The following is a 16,123-nucleotide window of genomic DNA, read 5'->3' on the forward strand; positions in this document are numbered from 1 at the left end:
CCACCTTTCCACAAAAATCCAGTCAGGGTAGGAACCTTAGTTAGTCCCAGTGTCAGGTACATGAATCTGAAGTGAACCAGTCATTTTCTCAATGCCAAAGTCACTCTAACAAGGTATCTCTTTATGCCAGCAAATTATGAGTGTTCAATTGTCACTGAATGGGTTGCTCTCAATTCTCAACTAATTTTTGCAAATTACGATCATTTGAAAAGGGGGCATCAAGTGATATACGGCCTTTTGTCAATTCTAAAATGCGCACAGCATTTCAGTCTTAAAAAAGTACGTCCTTTTCATTTCTTCTTCTAGAATATGTATCACTGGTTTCGAGGAATGGAACACTAAATACTTTATTCTAGGCATAGTTTTGGCAGTTTACCCCACAGCAGAGGTGATCGAAGAGGACATCTGCTCTTACTGGATATGGTATGGTACTCCAGTGGCGCTGTCGGGTAAGCTTTAGACAGCGAACTCCAAGCCCACAGGACTCTAAGGGAGAAAGAGGCCGCTATCTGCTCCCATAAAGCCCGAGACCTATTTAGGAATTAATTCCAACTCAATGGCAGTGAGTAGGAATATTATTACAGTTTGTGAACTAAGAATCATGAAGACAAGGCTAAGAATCTTAAATGTTATCTCTGAAAATGCTTTGAAAATGATGACAACATATGTACAAAAGTTTATGATTACGCAGATTGCTATGAGCCCTGAATAAAATGATTTATTAAAAAACAAAGAAAAATAGACGAGCCAGTCAGGGTGCAGGGTAGCAACGATGAAAGAAACAACTTTCCTCTAGTTCTTAAATGCTTCCTCCCCCCACTATCATAACCCCAATTCTACCTTACAAATCTGGCTAGACCAGAGGATGTACATTGGTACAGACAGGAACTGGAAACACAGGGAATTTAGGACAGATGATCCCTTCAGGTGTCCTGAATTCAGGTGATCCCTTCACCAGTGGTGAGAGTGGTGATACCAGGAGGATGGAGGGAAGATGGGGTAGAAAGGGGGAACCAATTACAAGGATCTGCCTATAACCTCCTTCCTGGGGGCTGGATAACAGAAAAGTGGGTGAAGGAAGCCATCGTACAGTGTAAGACATGACAAAATAGTAATTTATAAATTATCAAGGGTTCATAGGGAGCGGGGAGGGAGAAGAAAAAATGATGAGCTGATACCAAGGGCTCAAGTAGAAAGCAGATGTTTTTAGAATAATGATGGCAACAAATGTACAAATGTGCTTGACACAATGGATGGATGTATAGATTGTGATAAGAGTTGTACAAGCCCCCAATAAAATGATTTTTAAAAAAGAAAGAAAAATAACGGGTACAAATGTGTGTGATACCATCGATGTATGGATTGCTATAAGAGCTGTAGGAGCCCCCAAAGAAATATTTTTAAAAATTATCTTTGCTGTGATATTCTGAATAAACAACGTACACCATGATTTACAATCAATTGAGAAAACTATGGTTTATTTAGAAAAAAGGTTACACTGGTAGAATTCAGTTGATAAAAAAATTCGCTTTAAAAATGTCACCGTGAAACTTTTCCAGATGAATGTTCAGCAATACAAAGCTTCCGATGCTGTAGAATTAAAAGACAATTAACTTCAGAAGTCCCCTCTCCCTAAGATTTGACTAACATAATTACAAGAAAATACAAGGCAAGTGCCAAGTGCTGGTACTTGTTTTCTTGCTTAAACAGGTTTTTAATGTTGTACACACAAACTATATAAAAGGATCCCTACACATTGCATAAGACACTGCTTCTGCTTTGTTTTTAGTGACTAATATTTAAAAACAGCCAAATAATCAATTAAAACTGCATTTTAAAATGAGGTAAATTCAAATGGTTCAATAACGGTTTATTTTCAGTTTCAACCAATAAAAAGAAAGCATTTCAGATTAAAAACAACTAAAACCCAGGCAACGTTTAATTAAGGGAAAATTCTATACACATATAACCTTATTTGCTTGTTGGGAACTGTATGCAGCACATTGTGCTAAAAATATGGAAGTTAACACTTTCAGTCATTCACTGAAAATAAACATGTAGAAATTAAGCAACAAGTTAAAATACAGTAATGCACAATTCATTAATTTTCAGCATGGAGCAATAAAGTAAATAACTAAATAATTTACGATGAAATGGGCCCTCATCATTCACAACTGCTTGGCAATCTATTCAGGAAAATAAATTTCTGTCACAGCTGAACCACTTTCTTCCAATCTTACCTGAAAGAAACAAAGTTATTATGTGGATGAATGGATGGATGGATGGAAGGAAGGAAGGAAGGAAAGGGAAAGAAGGGAGAAAGACAGGAAGAAGGAAGGAAGGAAGGGGCAAGAAGGGAGAAAGACAGGAAGGAGGAAGGAGAACAGAAGAAAGGAGATTAATTGATTTAAGGAAGTCAATGAGTTCCATCTTTCACAAGCATCTGAATTAAGTGCCCTGAAAACATTCTGAGTGTTTTTTGTTGTCCACTCTTAGAAACCATTAAAGATTGGAACATTATGATGACTATAAAAACGCTGAACATTGTGTGTGTGTGTGTGTGTGTGTGTGTGTGTGTGTGTGTGTGTGTGTGCATGCATGTGAGGGGGGGGGCATGAGCGCGCAGGCGGAGACAGACATAGAGAGAACTGGAGTGGAGAAAAAATAGCAACAAATAAAATATTCCACAGAGGCAAGCAGTAGCAATGAAAAGGGTCTGATTTCATATGATCAACATCCAACAAAATAAAACAGAGAAATGATATCACATTTTTATAAGGACATGATTTTAATAGTAACTTATATTAAGATGCAATGTCAGCTAAATTATAAAAATTGCTTTAAAAATATATCGACTCGATTTATACTCGTTTCCTTTCATGTATTGACATTTTTCAAATACTGCATATTGAAATAAATTCAAAACGATCATTACAACACGTGGCAAATAATTTCCTATCTGCCTAACATTGTTCTCATTCAATTTTCAAACTAATGCTTAACGCATTAACTTTTATTGATGAAAATACTACATTCACATAATTGACAAAACCCAGAGCTACAAGGGGCCTTTAAAAAAAATCAGTGCACTTCCATGAAATGCTGACACATAATTTACATAGTTTCTACACAAACATTCTGTTCACATGAGTAATCTTAACATTACCAATTATAGTTGTGGATACACTAATTTTAAACTCATAATTTTAATACTTAAAAATCATTTCTGTTCATCATTGATGAATATATTAAAATGTGGTACACCTTCATACAATGGGGTAATTCAGTCATAAAAAGGAATGATACATGCTACCTCATAGAAGAGCCTTGAAAACATGATGCTAAGTGAGAGAAACTAGAAACAAAAGATAACATATTTCATGATTCCATTTAATAGGAAATGTCCAAACTAGACCAAAATATAGGGGGGAAAGGAAGCACATTAGTGGTTTCCAGGGGTCAGAGAGGAGAACTGGGAATTACTGCGAAGGGACACAAGATCTCCTTCTGTCGCTTTAAATGGTGATTCTGTTGTTATCTCAATAGGGAAATTGGAAAAATAAAGGCGAATGTTCCAATAAAGAGCAACGAGATTTATCAGTATGATCATTAACTAGAAGGGTAAGAAATTGGTCTCATACTGGGAGAATTAATGGGCAAGGAAAATTCTGGTAAAGTATTTAAGGGCACATTAATGAATACAATTGCTGATGCTGTTAAAATATGAAAAGAAGTGCTTTCCCGGGAACACACAAAAAAGGTTTTTGCTTTTAACAAGAAGCCCAAATCCTCAAGCAATGTTATCATCTCAATATTGTCAGACAAGTAAGAGTTCGCACACAAAGACAGTCTCTATCTACATCATTACAGAATTGCTTCCAGGAGGGCGATTTCCTCTCTCTTCAGAGAAAGAAGGATGAGCTAAAGTTCAGTTACTGAAATTTTCAGGAGATGCTGCTTCTGGTAGGGCGGATCTCAATTACAGACTGCATACACAGGGACCTTGCTGCAAGAAACTGTCTGGAGGTGGAAGTGTTCTGAAAATTAGTGACTTTGGAATGTCTCGTCAAGAGGATGATGGTGTGTACTCATCTTCTGGTTTAAAGCAGATTCCCATTAAATGGACAGCACCAGAAGCTCTTAATTATGAGAGAGATCATTCTGCGAGTGGCGCATGGAGCTTTGGCATCCTCCTCTGGGAGACCTTCAGCTTAGGGGTCTGTCCATACCCTGGAATGACAAATCAGCAGGCAAAAGAGCAGGTGGAAAAGGGATACTGGGTGTCAGCCACCAACAGCATCCAGAGGATATTTATAAAATAATACTCGAGTGTTGGGATCACCAACTTAAAAACCACCCCAAAGTCAGTGCACTTTCATCAAGAGGTAGATGCTACCCAGAAGAAAGTCACACCGTGATGAAACAGTGTCCAACTCCATTCCAGCAGTGCCAGTTTTCTTCTCGCGCCGCTTATACCATGACACGTTGCCTCAACATTCTTCTAAGGTTATTTTTTATTAACGATTCTCTAAACCGGCGTGGATAAAGCAAGCACAGGTTCTATACCACACCAAGGACTGTTGATGTTTTGTAAAGGTTTTCTACAGATCTGCAGTCGTCCTAAAGCACACCTGCTGGTTTGGTGGAAAATTGCACTGGTGCAATCCTGTTTGCGGCCATGTTCCAACAAAAGGTGGCCATCTACTCAGGACAAGATTATATTTCTCAGCATCATTTTTTTCTTTAATGGGGCATAGTCTGGGTCTACTTGCTTTTTGTTCTATCGGTAGACTTATCATTTCCCTATGTTTTACCGAAGTCATCACCTCCTTTGTTAAGTCCTCAAAGGGGGAGGCGGAGAAAACTAGGTATCCCTTTTCGAGTGGAGTCTAGCTGCTTGCCCACATTTTAGCGAGCTACAATAGCAAGAAGGAAATCTGAAAGGAAGGCCATCTAGAGGCGAGAGCAGTGAGCAAAGTAGAAGGGGAAAATGCTTCAAACCGGCCTTCTTCCCAGAGGCCATTAAAAACACAGAATTTTTAATTTACCAAATTTACCAAAAAGATCCTATATGAAACCAGGAATCAGGTGGAATCAGAAGTTCAGATTCCTCATAAAAGAACCCTCTTCATGACAGCAAAAAACAATTTGGAAAAACTATAAAACAAAAAAGCTCATAGAAGTAATAGCTTACTCTATGCTAAGTGCCTCAAAGGGGCAATTAGCCCCTCAAAGGGGGCCCCTGAAATTTAGCACACAGCCCCCTTCACTTGTACCAGTATCTGGAACTGTTAGGATACCATGTTCCTAGTTCACAAACATAGCTGTGTGCCTAAATTCAGACAATCATGCACATGCACACACACAACCAAAGAGCAAGGCAGATATGGATGAAGTTGACAGTTAAGAAGTCAAATGACATTTATGAGACAGGAAGAAAGAAATTATAAGGAGAAAGACAGAGACAGGTATCTTATTTCCACTCTACTCCTTTTTTCATCCTGATATTGTTACCTGAGATTTTGTACCAAGTGAATAAAGTGTAAAAAGGAGTTGAACCTGAGATTCGGATGAGCTGAATCTGAACTGCGTTTGAGAATAAATGTGTATGAGGAGCTTCAAAAATTCAAGGAAAACTTCCGTTATCTTGTCATCCATTTTGTAAAGTTTCCCCTTGTATATAGGGAAACTTGTGTCTCACTCAGGGGTAACTGTGGCAGGGAAGCATTTTATAACTGCTCATGTCCACATTATAAAAATAGGTGAAAGAGTAAGGAAACAGAAATTCCTCCTCCCCGGAATATCAGGGCATGGAACCTATTCCCAGTACTTTCAAAGAAAAGGAAAGATGGTAAGAGAGAAATGGTTTGTGCCTATCTTTCCAATCTCCTAACAAAAGTTACATTAATGATTACTACATACAGACCACAATGAAAGTATAATAAAACTTGCCCTCAACAAATATGGTGGAGCCCTCAAGCAGCTTCACTGGCTTCGCCATCCAACAAGGGTTGGGAATACACTGAGCCGCCTTTGAATGGCAGAAAATGCACGGCTTCATTTTCCCTCATAAATGTTCACACCAGATCCCAGAGACACATTTCATACCTCTGTAGAGAGCTCTCTATCTAAAGCTTAATAGTGTCTAAAACAGAGCAGAAAAGACAGCCAGTTGACTGAGGAAGAAAGAGATGCCTTCAAAAAAGAACCCAATCTGTGGGAGGGGCAACACAATCAGCAATATTCATATATGCACAGGAAGCAGTGACTCGGCCTCCATAGACATGCCCACATGTAAGCAATCAGAGGTTAGAGAGAAAGAAACAATCACGCATTGTCTACCCTTACCAGTATCTAGGACTGTGACTCAGGGTCCAAGAACGGACTGGAAGAACAAAGTGCTTAGAGCAGGAGTTGCAAAACCAGCTGTAAGCTAGGTTGGAACTGGCTGTGGCAAACTGTAAAAAGTTCACCCTATAAAAGGGGAGCAAGCACTTAGGCAGGTCTGGCTGATTATTGCCCTACAGATAACAGGGCACAATGGGGCCAGATGCTGCTATACCTCAGGAAACACTACAATTTGGATTTCTGTCATTTCTCATGATTTTTTAAAGGTAACAGAATCTTAATACTCCGAAAACAGTGTGCAAAGCCAACAAGGTATATCTAATAAGCTACATTCTGCCCAAAGGCAGACAAAAATTGGCAACCTTGAGTTTAGAGGGTAAAACTCTTAGGTTACACACACACATATACTGAAAGATATGTGTGTATATATATATGTGAAAATAGAGGTAGAAGATGGCCAATCGAACATGGCTGGTGGAGAGGTTTAGAATAAGAATGCAGCAGGCTAAAAATACAGATGATACAGATGAGTAAAAAAAGCGCTAACTACTATTGCTCTTGAAAATCAAAGTCATAAAAATAAGGAAGAGCACAGAGATTGAGCCTCTCAAAGTCTGAAAGTAACAGAAGAACACTTAACCAATAAAAAAACAAACAAACAAAGAATGCTCAAAAGGCTGCTGAACTCAACATTCAAAGGTGAGCAAGAGTTGTGGACCACACATATTAAAAGAAAATGGAGATGTGTAATGCACACAGGAGGGAGCATGAGAATGGGTTGTGATTGCATAAATCGTCTAGAGGGCGATTTAACCATGGGGGGGGCTGCTCTAAAATTTATGTGGGGGTGAATGTACAATTTTCAGTGATATGATTGAAATATTAATTATAATATGTAAATTACTTGTCAAAATGTTGGAAAACTTTTTTTAAGAAAATGGGAGATGTGGATGAAGTGCCAATAAAACTATTTTCAAAAATGGGATAGGGGACAGTTTTGATAGGCGGGAACATTTAAGAAGAGTAGAATGTGAGAAAAGGTTCAAGGCAAATCTGCTGGCGGTCTTCAGGAGAATACATCAAAGAGGGCTGAGGGGAATGTAGATGAAGCTTTCAGCTCTAACAGGTAACAGAAGATGTAGAGGACAAGCAAAAATTATTTTGCAACTAAAAATATGAAATGTGAAAAACATAAGACTGCAAGTAATTTCATCCAGGCCTGTCTTTTCTTAGTTCTGATATAATCATTGTAATGACTCTGAAATCAGCTTAGAAATCAGTTATTTCTCTAGCCACCCTTTCCACAAAAAATGTTCTCAAAACCTGCAATGAGTATGATGAGTAATGACATCTCTGAATCACAAAAGCATGAAATATGTATCAGCTCTCTGTTCTACAAAATGAAAAAATATATAAAATAGGAAGAGGGGGGCCATCAGATTTAGTAGTAGCCAATAGGTAGATTTCACATGCACATGAGGCAACTGAAAACTATTATGGCTTGGGTATTGACACTGGACTTTGGAAAAAGAAGCCCGAAGAAGAATCCATGTGGTGGCGGAGAAGAATTCTGAAAATACCATGGACTGCTAAAAGGACAAATCAATGTGTCTTGGATGAAGTATGGTCAGAGTGCTCCTTAGAGGCAAGGATGGTGAAACTTCGTCTCATGCACTTTAGATATATTGTCAAGAAGAGACCAGTCCCTGGAGAAGGACATCATGTTTGGAAAAGTAAAGGGACAGCGAAAAAAGAGTAGGCCCTCAATGTGTAGACTGACACAGTGGCAGCTACCATGGGTTCAAGCACAGGAACAACTGGGAGGACGGCACAGCCCCGGGCCGTGTTTCGTTCTGATGTGCGTCAGGTCGCTAATGGTCATAACAGACTGGAGGGCACCTACCAACAAAAACAACAACAACACAGGTAGATGGTGCAGATGACAAGGAATGAGAGCCCTAAGGAAAAGGAAGAAAAATTTAAATATGCGACCAACTCTAATAAGCAGAGAAAAGTACTACGTATTAGGTTATATATCTGGCAACTTAAAGTACCACGTTGGCAGCCCAAATAAATACCCTAAAGCTCATTCCCTTGTAGAGATAAGATTCTCTTACATTTCTCACTCAAATACCTGTAAGAGCAATGGCTACCTATCTGGTTTCACAAAAGACTAGCAGCAGGAACTATTAGCAGTTGAGGGACATGAGTTGCAATTGACCTGACAAGAAACTATCAACAGCAGCACAGACAGCAAGTGAACTCATCATTAGTGACAGCTAGCATGGGACGGGAAAATGGGTGATTACAAAACAAAAACAAAACAGTAAAAACCAAGCAAAGATGGCTATCCAGAGAATGACCTTAAAGTGATCAAAAAAGGTTTAGGACACTCTGCCCACTAAGGAAACATGTCATTTCTTTTTATGTTATTTTAATTTTTTTAATAAATCACTTTGGTATTTAAGACAGTCAGCTTGTTTTACCTGTTAAGTTTCATATAAGGCAAAAATAAATTAGCTTGAAAACAGCAACAGATTACCAATTTCAGAACTAAAAGTACAGCTGACCGGTTTGAGCATTGCAAAAATGTGGGCAGCAATAGGAAAACTGGTACAGAAAACTTGGCAGAAAAGATCTTTGGCTAGCATGTCCACATGAGATGCCCTAACAAACCAAAAGGGGCTCTGGGCACCCAGAGAGGAGCCTCGGTGGTACAGTGGTTAGATACTCTGCAGCTAACAGAAAAGTCGGTGGTTTGAACCTCCCAGCTACTCTGTGAGAGAGAGATGTGACTGTCCGCTTCTATGAAGATTTACAGACTCAGAAAGCCGATGGGGCCATTCTGCACAGTCTTAAATGGTCAATGTGAGTTGGAGTCAACTAAGCAGCAAGGGGTTTACTTTTTAAAGAGGGAGATGAATTGTCTAGAGAAGAAAATGAGAACGAGCAGTAAAGAGAAAGTCAAATGTTTGAAAATACACCTTGGTGCTTAAAAATAAAGTGTGGTTTTAACCAGCAAGCTTCAAATGAAAAAAAAAATTTAAGTGACGTGAATCTTTTTTCGTATCCCTATTCAAAGACTTGGTCATTATACTGTGGAACAAATTTCAAGTAGCTGTACCTCACAAAATGGATCGAGTCTCTTCAACAATGCCAAACCTGATTTTCTTTTCCTGCCTTTGAAAAAGAATAAGGAAGTGAGAGAACACTCACCTTGATAGAAAGTCTTCATTATCTGTGCTTATCTGAGGACTTATGAGTAGATGACAAATTAAGGGTAAACAACTTTCAGGAAAACCAACACCTGGTCACCTTTTAGTACAATCTCTCAGCTTGCAGGTCTAATTCGCTGACCGGCCTCAAAACCACAAACTCTACCAGCTCTGCTTGCCAGCTGCATTATTTTGGCCTTCTACTCCCCATGCCTCCCTCCAGCTCAAAAAATCACCAGCCTCAACTTCCTCTCAGTGTTAATACAGAGGGCCTCTAAATTCCTTGGCACCATGAAACAGCCTCAGCCATCGCAGAAGTTAATCCAAGACATCAAATCTCCGACTCCTTCCTGCTATCGTACATTTATACTAGAGAGACCATTTCGACGCGAACAAGCACTTGAGCATTTAAACCACATACAAGAGTACAATCCTGAAACAGGACCAGTATCGAAGCTTCCCATTTCACTGACTGAAACATTTCAATGAAAAGGATATTGTTTCTTCTCTTCCTTTCCTCCTGAACTATCCCGTTTTTCTTTCTTCTCTATCTTTTCTTTATCATGCCTGGATTCCTATAACGGATGGTGGGATTAGGTAGGGAAGGAAAAACCAAGTATCAAAATCAGCTCAACAATCCATTTCGGCACCCACCTGTCAAAATGTTTCCATAATAGTATATTTTATACGCCACCCAAAAGTACAAGCAACAAAAGAAAAAATAGACAAAGGGGACTTCATCAAAATTAACAACTTTCATGCATCAAAGGACACTATCAAAAAAATTAAGACAACCTAGATAATGGGAGAAAATATTTGTCAACTGTGTATTCTAATATCCAGAATACATAAGGCACACTTACAAGTCAACACCAACAAAGCAGAGAGCACAAATAATCAATTGAGTGAAGGACTTGAACAGACATTTCTCCAAGGATATACAAATGATCAACAAGCACATTTAATAATGCTCCGCATCATTAGTCATTCGGGAAGTGCAAATCAAACCCCACCATTCATTTCCATTAAAATGGCTATTATTTAAAACAAGAAACACAACAGAAAATAAGTGTGGGTAAGACTGGGGAGAAATCAGCACCACCACCCCCTCCCCATACACTGCTGTCGGAATGTAAAAACGATGCGACCACTGTAGAAAAGTTTGGTGGTTTCTCAAAGAGTTACACATACAATTACTATAATGATCTCGCAATTCTACCCATAGGTATATGCCCAAAAGAACGGAAAACAGACATCCAGATACATTGTTGCACAGGAATGTTCATAGCAGTGTTATTCACAGTAGCCAAAAGGTGGAAGCAAGCCAAGCGTACAGCAACAGTTGAATGGAAAAATAAAAGGTGGTATCTATCTATCTGCATACACACACACACACACACACACACACACACACAATGGATTATTATTCAGCCACAAAAACAATGAAGTACTGCTACATGCTACAAGATGGATAAAGCAAAATACTTAGTGAAAGAAGCCAGACACAAAAGGGCACACATTTTACATGGTTCCATTATACGGGCTATCCAGGTAAAACCAGAGACAGAAAGCAGATTAGAGGCTGTCGGGAGCTGAGAGGAAGGAGTAACAGGGTTTCCCTTTGGGGTGCTTAAGAAGTTTTGGAACTAGACAGAGTGGACATTTACACCGTGTTCTGAATGTACTAAATTGAATGTACTAAAACGCTACTAAATTGTGCCACGTTCATTGTTAAAGTTAGTTTTCTGTTATGTAAAATTCTCCCTCTATGAAAAATAAACAAATTTACAAGGATCAGTCTCTTGTAACGTATAAGGGAAAAAATTTTTCTCTTTGGCAAACAGAAACTTTATTATGTTTGTATAACAGCATTTTATGCTTTTTTGCCAATTGCCTTCGGAGCAAGTGCTTTCTGGGCTGGAGCTTTCTGAGTTTTAGAGGCTCAGCCTTCTGACCCGCAGCTTTCTCTTTCAGGGTAGGAGCTTTCTCTTTTTGAGGGAGCCTTCTTTTTCTGGGCGGGAGAGCAGTATAAGGAAATTTTTTAAACTTTCACCTAATTATTTTCTAAAACCATTTTCATGAACTGTAAACATGCAGTGATGCAGAAGTAATGCTTTATTCAACAGGATAATTTACATGTTTGTAATGATTTGTTTACTGTAAAGTTACCTGAGATCTAGCCAAGTGATATGGTATCTTAGTATCTAAGAGAATGCACATTACAGTTAAATTTTAAAATGAAACGCAGGTGGTAAACACATCTGCCGATTAGGAAATGTTAAAAAAATACATTCAAAATCATGATTCATGAAAACTCATGACACTGCAATGTTCAAAGGGAACACACATGGCCATATTTTGATTCCAAAATGAAGAGAAAGTAAAAACAAAAAAAAAAATTGGTGGAGAAAAGGGAAAATGCGAAGATTAAGGTGGGGGGGTGGTGGAATGGAGAGGAAAGGGCTTTGAAGTAAGCTCTAGCTCATTGCTCACCTGGGACTGACCTGCACAGTCCCTGAAACAGAGAGCCTGCCCTGTTTACTATCACTTTCCCCACACCCACATCATTGACAAAAGACTGTGTGACTAGGAAAATGTTTGAGATATGCTACGTCTTTCAAAGTTGATCCCCCCAACCCCACATTATAACCAGAATACCGTTTGGGGAAATATCAGTTTTCAGGCGGTTGCTCTATGAATAATTAATAGTCTGGTGAGGAAAAATAGATTTGCTTTTAAAAAAATAAAATATATGGTTCCCTCTGTTTTCTTAATTTACCTTTTTGCCACCGGAGGAGATTTTATCCATCTTTTCAGATTTAAATGAATCACCACCTTTTTCTTTGCTTGAAGACTTTGACTTATTTTTTTCCTTGTCTTTCTCATTTGCATAAGGAGACTCACATGGACTTTCACTTTTATGTTTTGAAACTCCCACTAAAATGACAAAGGATAATCATGAAAGCCTTTTCCAGTTCAGGTTGACGATTGAGTCGACGGTATTTATAAATCTACCTACTTGTTCCATTTTCCTCTTTACGCCTCTTGGTTAAGTCCGGCGGCACTTCGCGGTCATTGTTTGAATGATCCTGGAACCGAGAATTGTGAACTACAGTGATCAAGGGTTTTGCTTGTAAGGTACTACTTTGCACTAGAAGAGCACAGCTAACCAGTACTGCAGAACGTTTGCGGTAGCTTCACATACTTGGTTAAATGGCATGAAAGGCACGCAGAGCTGCAAGAGATTACTAGACTGAAGATCCTTGTTACTGCAGAAGTTGTAAACACAACACACTGTAGGGCTAAATTACCCCCCAAAATACTAAATAATAGGCTGCTATGGGAAAACCAGTATTAAAAAACAAAGGCGAAAGATATGTTACTGTACATGATAAGTGAGTGTTCCAAGCCGGTTTATAAAAGGTTACAAACCCTTTTCCGTTCCTTCCTGTCCTTTTCATCTTTTCTCTCTCTCTCTCTGGATCTTTCCCTCGACTTGTCCAAATCTTTCTTGTCCATTTCTCTCTCCTTACTCTTGGATAGTGGTGTAGGAGTATGATTAGTGTAGAGCTGTTAAATTAAGGCAATATTACTAAAGATTATTAGTTTTTCAATATTGGCATTCTTTTGTTTATTTAATGAAAGACAATTGGTAGTTAGACTCAAAGTCACAAAGGGCCAGCTGTCTGGATTACAAGAGTTAAAAGAAAAAAAGCCAACCCAAATTATACAAGGCTTCCACATTTCTCCATTTGCAAATCAGCTAAACTCAATTGGAACATTACTTACTGCCTCAACTGAGACTGAGTAAATTCACAAGCTAGAGTTCTCCATATAATTCTATCTCAAGGTTCTGTAACCCTCATTAGGAAAGTCCAGAGGTGAAGAACAGTGATGAAGTTTCTCAACTGTAAAGAAGGTACACATCTCTAAACCATCAGAGACATTTTAACCAGTTTTACGATTCACTCAAAAGTACCCAATGCTGACAGTGAGTAAAAGATAAAATAGAAGTTAGCCCAAGACTTTACTGAAGGTCTTACCCAGCCTCGGCATAAACCATGCATGGATTGTTTTTACAAATGTAAAAAAAAGCAGCATGTTCTCTGCTTCAATGGACTTAAGTTGTTTTAATGGTTCTAAATAGCTCAGAAAACCACCTCGTTTAATGATGATGAAACAACTCAAAGACTGAAATGAAGAACCAATGTGGTCCTTTGTCTATGCTATTGCTGCCAATAGGCCCATGGGCAATAAAGCAGTCAAAACTCAAGGGGCCTGGATAGTCTAGTTCTAAAGAATTGAGAAATGACTGTACCAATTTAAAAGGTGCAAATCTGGAAATCCATTATAATGGAAAATACTTGGGAATCAATTGGGAAATAATCAAACACCTAACCATATGACATTTATAACTGTGCTACAAGCACATGTTTTAGGTAGTTAAAAGCACTAGGAGGCAGGTATACAGAATATAACTCAATATATGGCTAAACAATTCTAGATACACCTTAGGAATAAATACAATAATGAATCAGTTCAAATAGCTGTACACAAAACTCTTTGGCATTCCATGGGGAAAAGTCAATCAGTTTGAGAATTAAGAAACACATTTTTTTAACACCATGGAACATTTTCAATTCAGATGGATCAGAAATACTGCCATAGCAATGCAGAAGCAGTCTTTAAAATGTCAAAGTTTACAATAAAGGTTTGTGGTTACAAATACATACACACAATTCTGTAAGAATGAAGTTTTTAACTGGCTAATTTGAATTACATATCGCAAGTAATTGAAAAACCTTTTCTAGGACTTACTTCTGGTATTAATGTTCCAATAAATACTTCATTCTTGGCCTAAAGAGTTAAATAGCTCAATTAATACACAAACACAAATTCTTAGTTTAGAAATATCCCCAATTTTTTCTCTATTTTGTACACTCTTCTATGAACACCTCTAATGACAATATTCTCCAGATAAACATACAGCCTTCTCATTATCTACTCATTAAAATATATGCTCCTTAGCTTGGGGTTCCCAGTCTTCCCATTTTTTTTCATAATTACTGATATACAGCAGCCCAATACTCTGTGCTGTGCCCACCAATGCTCTCAAATGCAGCCAGGCCCTTCCCAGCAGTTTTCTTCACCGTCTGAAATCCTATTGAGCCTTCAGATTTCACAAAACCACCTGCATGCACTCTACTCTCACTTCTCCGACTCCTTTTCCTGCAAACTATCATATTATTCTACAAGTATCCCTTTATTGCAGCAGGTAGTCTCTATAAATTTTAATGCCATTTATTTTTGTCCATGACCGTTTTTGGCATAGTAGAGGAAGTCAGGTGTCTTTTCCACTTTTACACATAGTTTCGTACATGTTTGCCAAATACAATAAATGATTTATTAAATTCATGCATATTCATAGCAGTGTTCTTGATTTGCTTTTATTCCCAAGACTGGGATCATTAGGCCCCAAAAGAATTGGACTAATTTTCAAAATCTATTTAAGAGTACTGTCACAATGACATCATTCTGGTTGCAATATATAAAATTAGACTCAGTTTATCAGGCTTATAAAATCCTTAGTTTGAGATGGTGAATAACATTAAAAGCTGAACTCTTAAGATGCCGTCCTCCTACATTTCAGAGAGAGAGTTGATTAGAAGAACTATTGTAAAAACTTGACTCATCAATTGCAGCCACTAAGATTAGCAGATGAATACCTAACGGAACCCCGGGGAGGCAATGGGAAGGGTGATGCTGCTTTGAAGGGATTGCAACTAATATCAGGAAACAAAACGTGTATGTATTGTTGAATGAGAAACTTACTTGCTCTGTCAGCTTTCACCCAAACAAACCACAATACAATGTTCAAAAATACCGAATAAAAACAAGACAATAAAAAGGGGTGGTGCATTAAGAAAAGGGAATTCTGGAAATAAAACATGTACACATTGGGGGCAGGGTGCTTCTAACACTCAGTAGTTTGAAACTATCAGCTGCTCCACAGGAGAAAAATGAAGGTTTCTACTCCCATGGAGAGTTACAACCTCAGAAACCTACAGGGACAGTTCTACCCTGTTCTATAGGGTTGCTAATGACTGACTCGGAATCGGCTTGGTGACAAGTTGAGTTTGGTTTGGTTTTAGAGAAGACTTGTGGGAAACATCCAGCTAGCTCGAAATCATCAATACCAGTTAAAGCCGCAGGCCTCACCAAAAAGAAACAGTTCCAGCCGACACGTCAGGGGTGAGTTAATTAAATGGTTGGGCAGTGTGGCCCAAGAATGATGTTATAAATATCCAAATGGCCCTTGGCAGAAAAAGGTCCCCACCCCTGAACCAGAAAGTGAATTAATAGCTTCATAGCGAATCGTGGGAACCAAGTCCAATGAAAAAAATCAAATTAAAGCAGGGTACGAATTTGAAAGGAACAAGTGACAAGCTAGCCCCAAAACACTGAGGTCACAGGTCATCAAGTTTATAGATCATTCAAATTCCAGTAAAGTGTATTCTCTAAGGCTATTAAATTTTCTTAGACATGTAAGCTTTATCATC

At 38.5% G+C, this 16,123-nt stretch overlaps 1 protein-coding gene and 1 pseudogene across 3 annotated transcripts in view; one reads left to right on the plus strand and one right to left on the minus strand.

The window, feature by feature from the left end:
* LOC101649224 overlaps positions 1-4,418 on the plus strand; it is a 5,478-nt pseudogene extending 1,060 nt beyond the window's left edge.
* The window catches only part of THOC2 (THO complex 2), a 102,658-nt gene continuing 87,985 nt past the window's right edge, over positions 1,451-16,123 (minus strand). For 2 of the 3 annotated variants that reach the window (XM_045295880.1, XM_045295878.1), the window contains exons 34-40: positions 14,382-14,420; positions 12,996-13,133; positions 12,583-12,652; positions 12,343-12,500; positions 10,062-10,138; positions 9,565-9,610; positions 1,451-4,230 (exon numbers count right to left, since the gene is read on the minus strand). In XM_045295880.1, the coding sequence (XP_045151815.1) occupies positions 9,583-9,610; positions 10,062-10,138; positions 12,343-12,500; positions 12,583-12,652; positions 12,996-13,133; positions 14,382-14,420 (510 nt within the window). In that variant the 3' untranslated portion in view covers positions 1,451-4,230; positions 9,565-9,582. The remainder of the gene's footprint in view (positions 4,231-9,564; positions 9,611-10,061; positions 10,139-12,342; positions 12,501-12,582; positions 12,653-12,995; positions 13,134-14,381; positions 14,421-16,123) is intronic. The other variant, XM_045295879.1, reaches the window with a different exon arrangement.

This window comes from Echinops telfairi, unplaced genomic scaffold (genome assembly GCF_000313985.2).
Source record: "Echinops telfairi isolate 266 unplaced genomic scaffold, ASM31398v2 ScPeMD7_6080;HRSCAF=6971, whole genome shotgun sequence".
Classification (NCBI taxonomy): domain Eukaryota; kingdom Metazoa; phylum Chordata; class Mammalia; order Afrosoricida; family Tenrecidae; genus Echinops; species Echinops telfairi.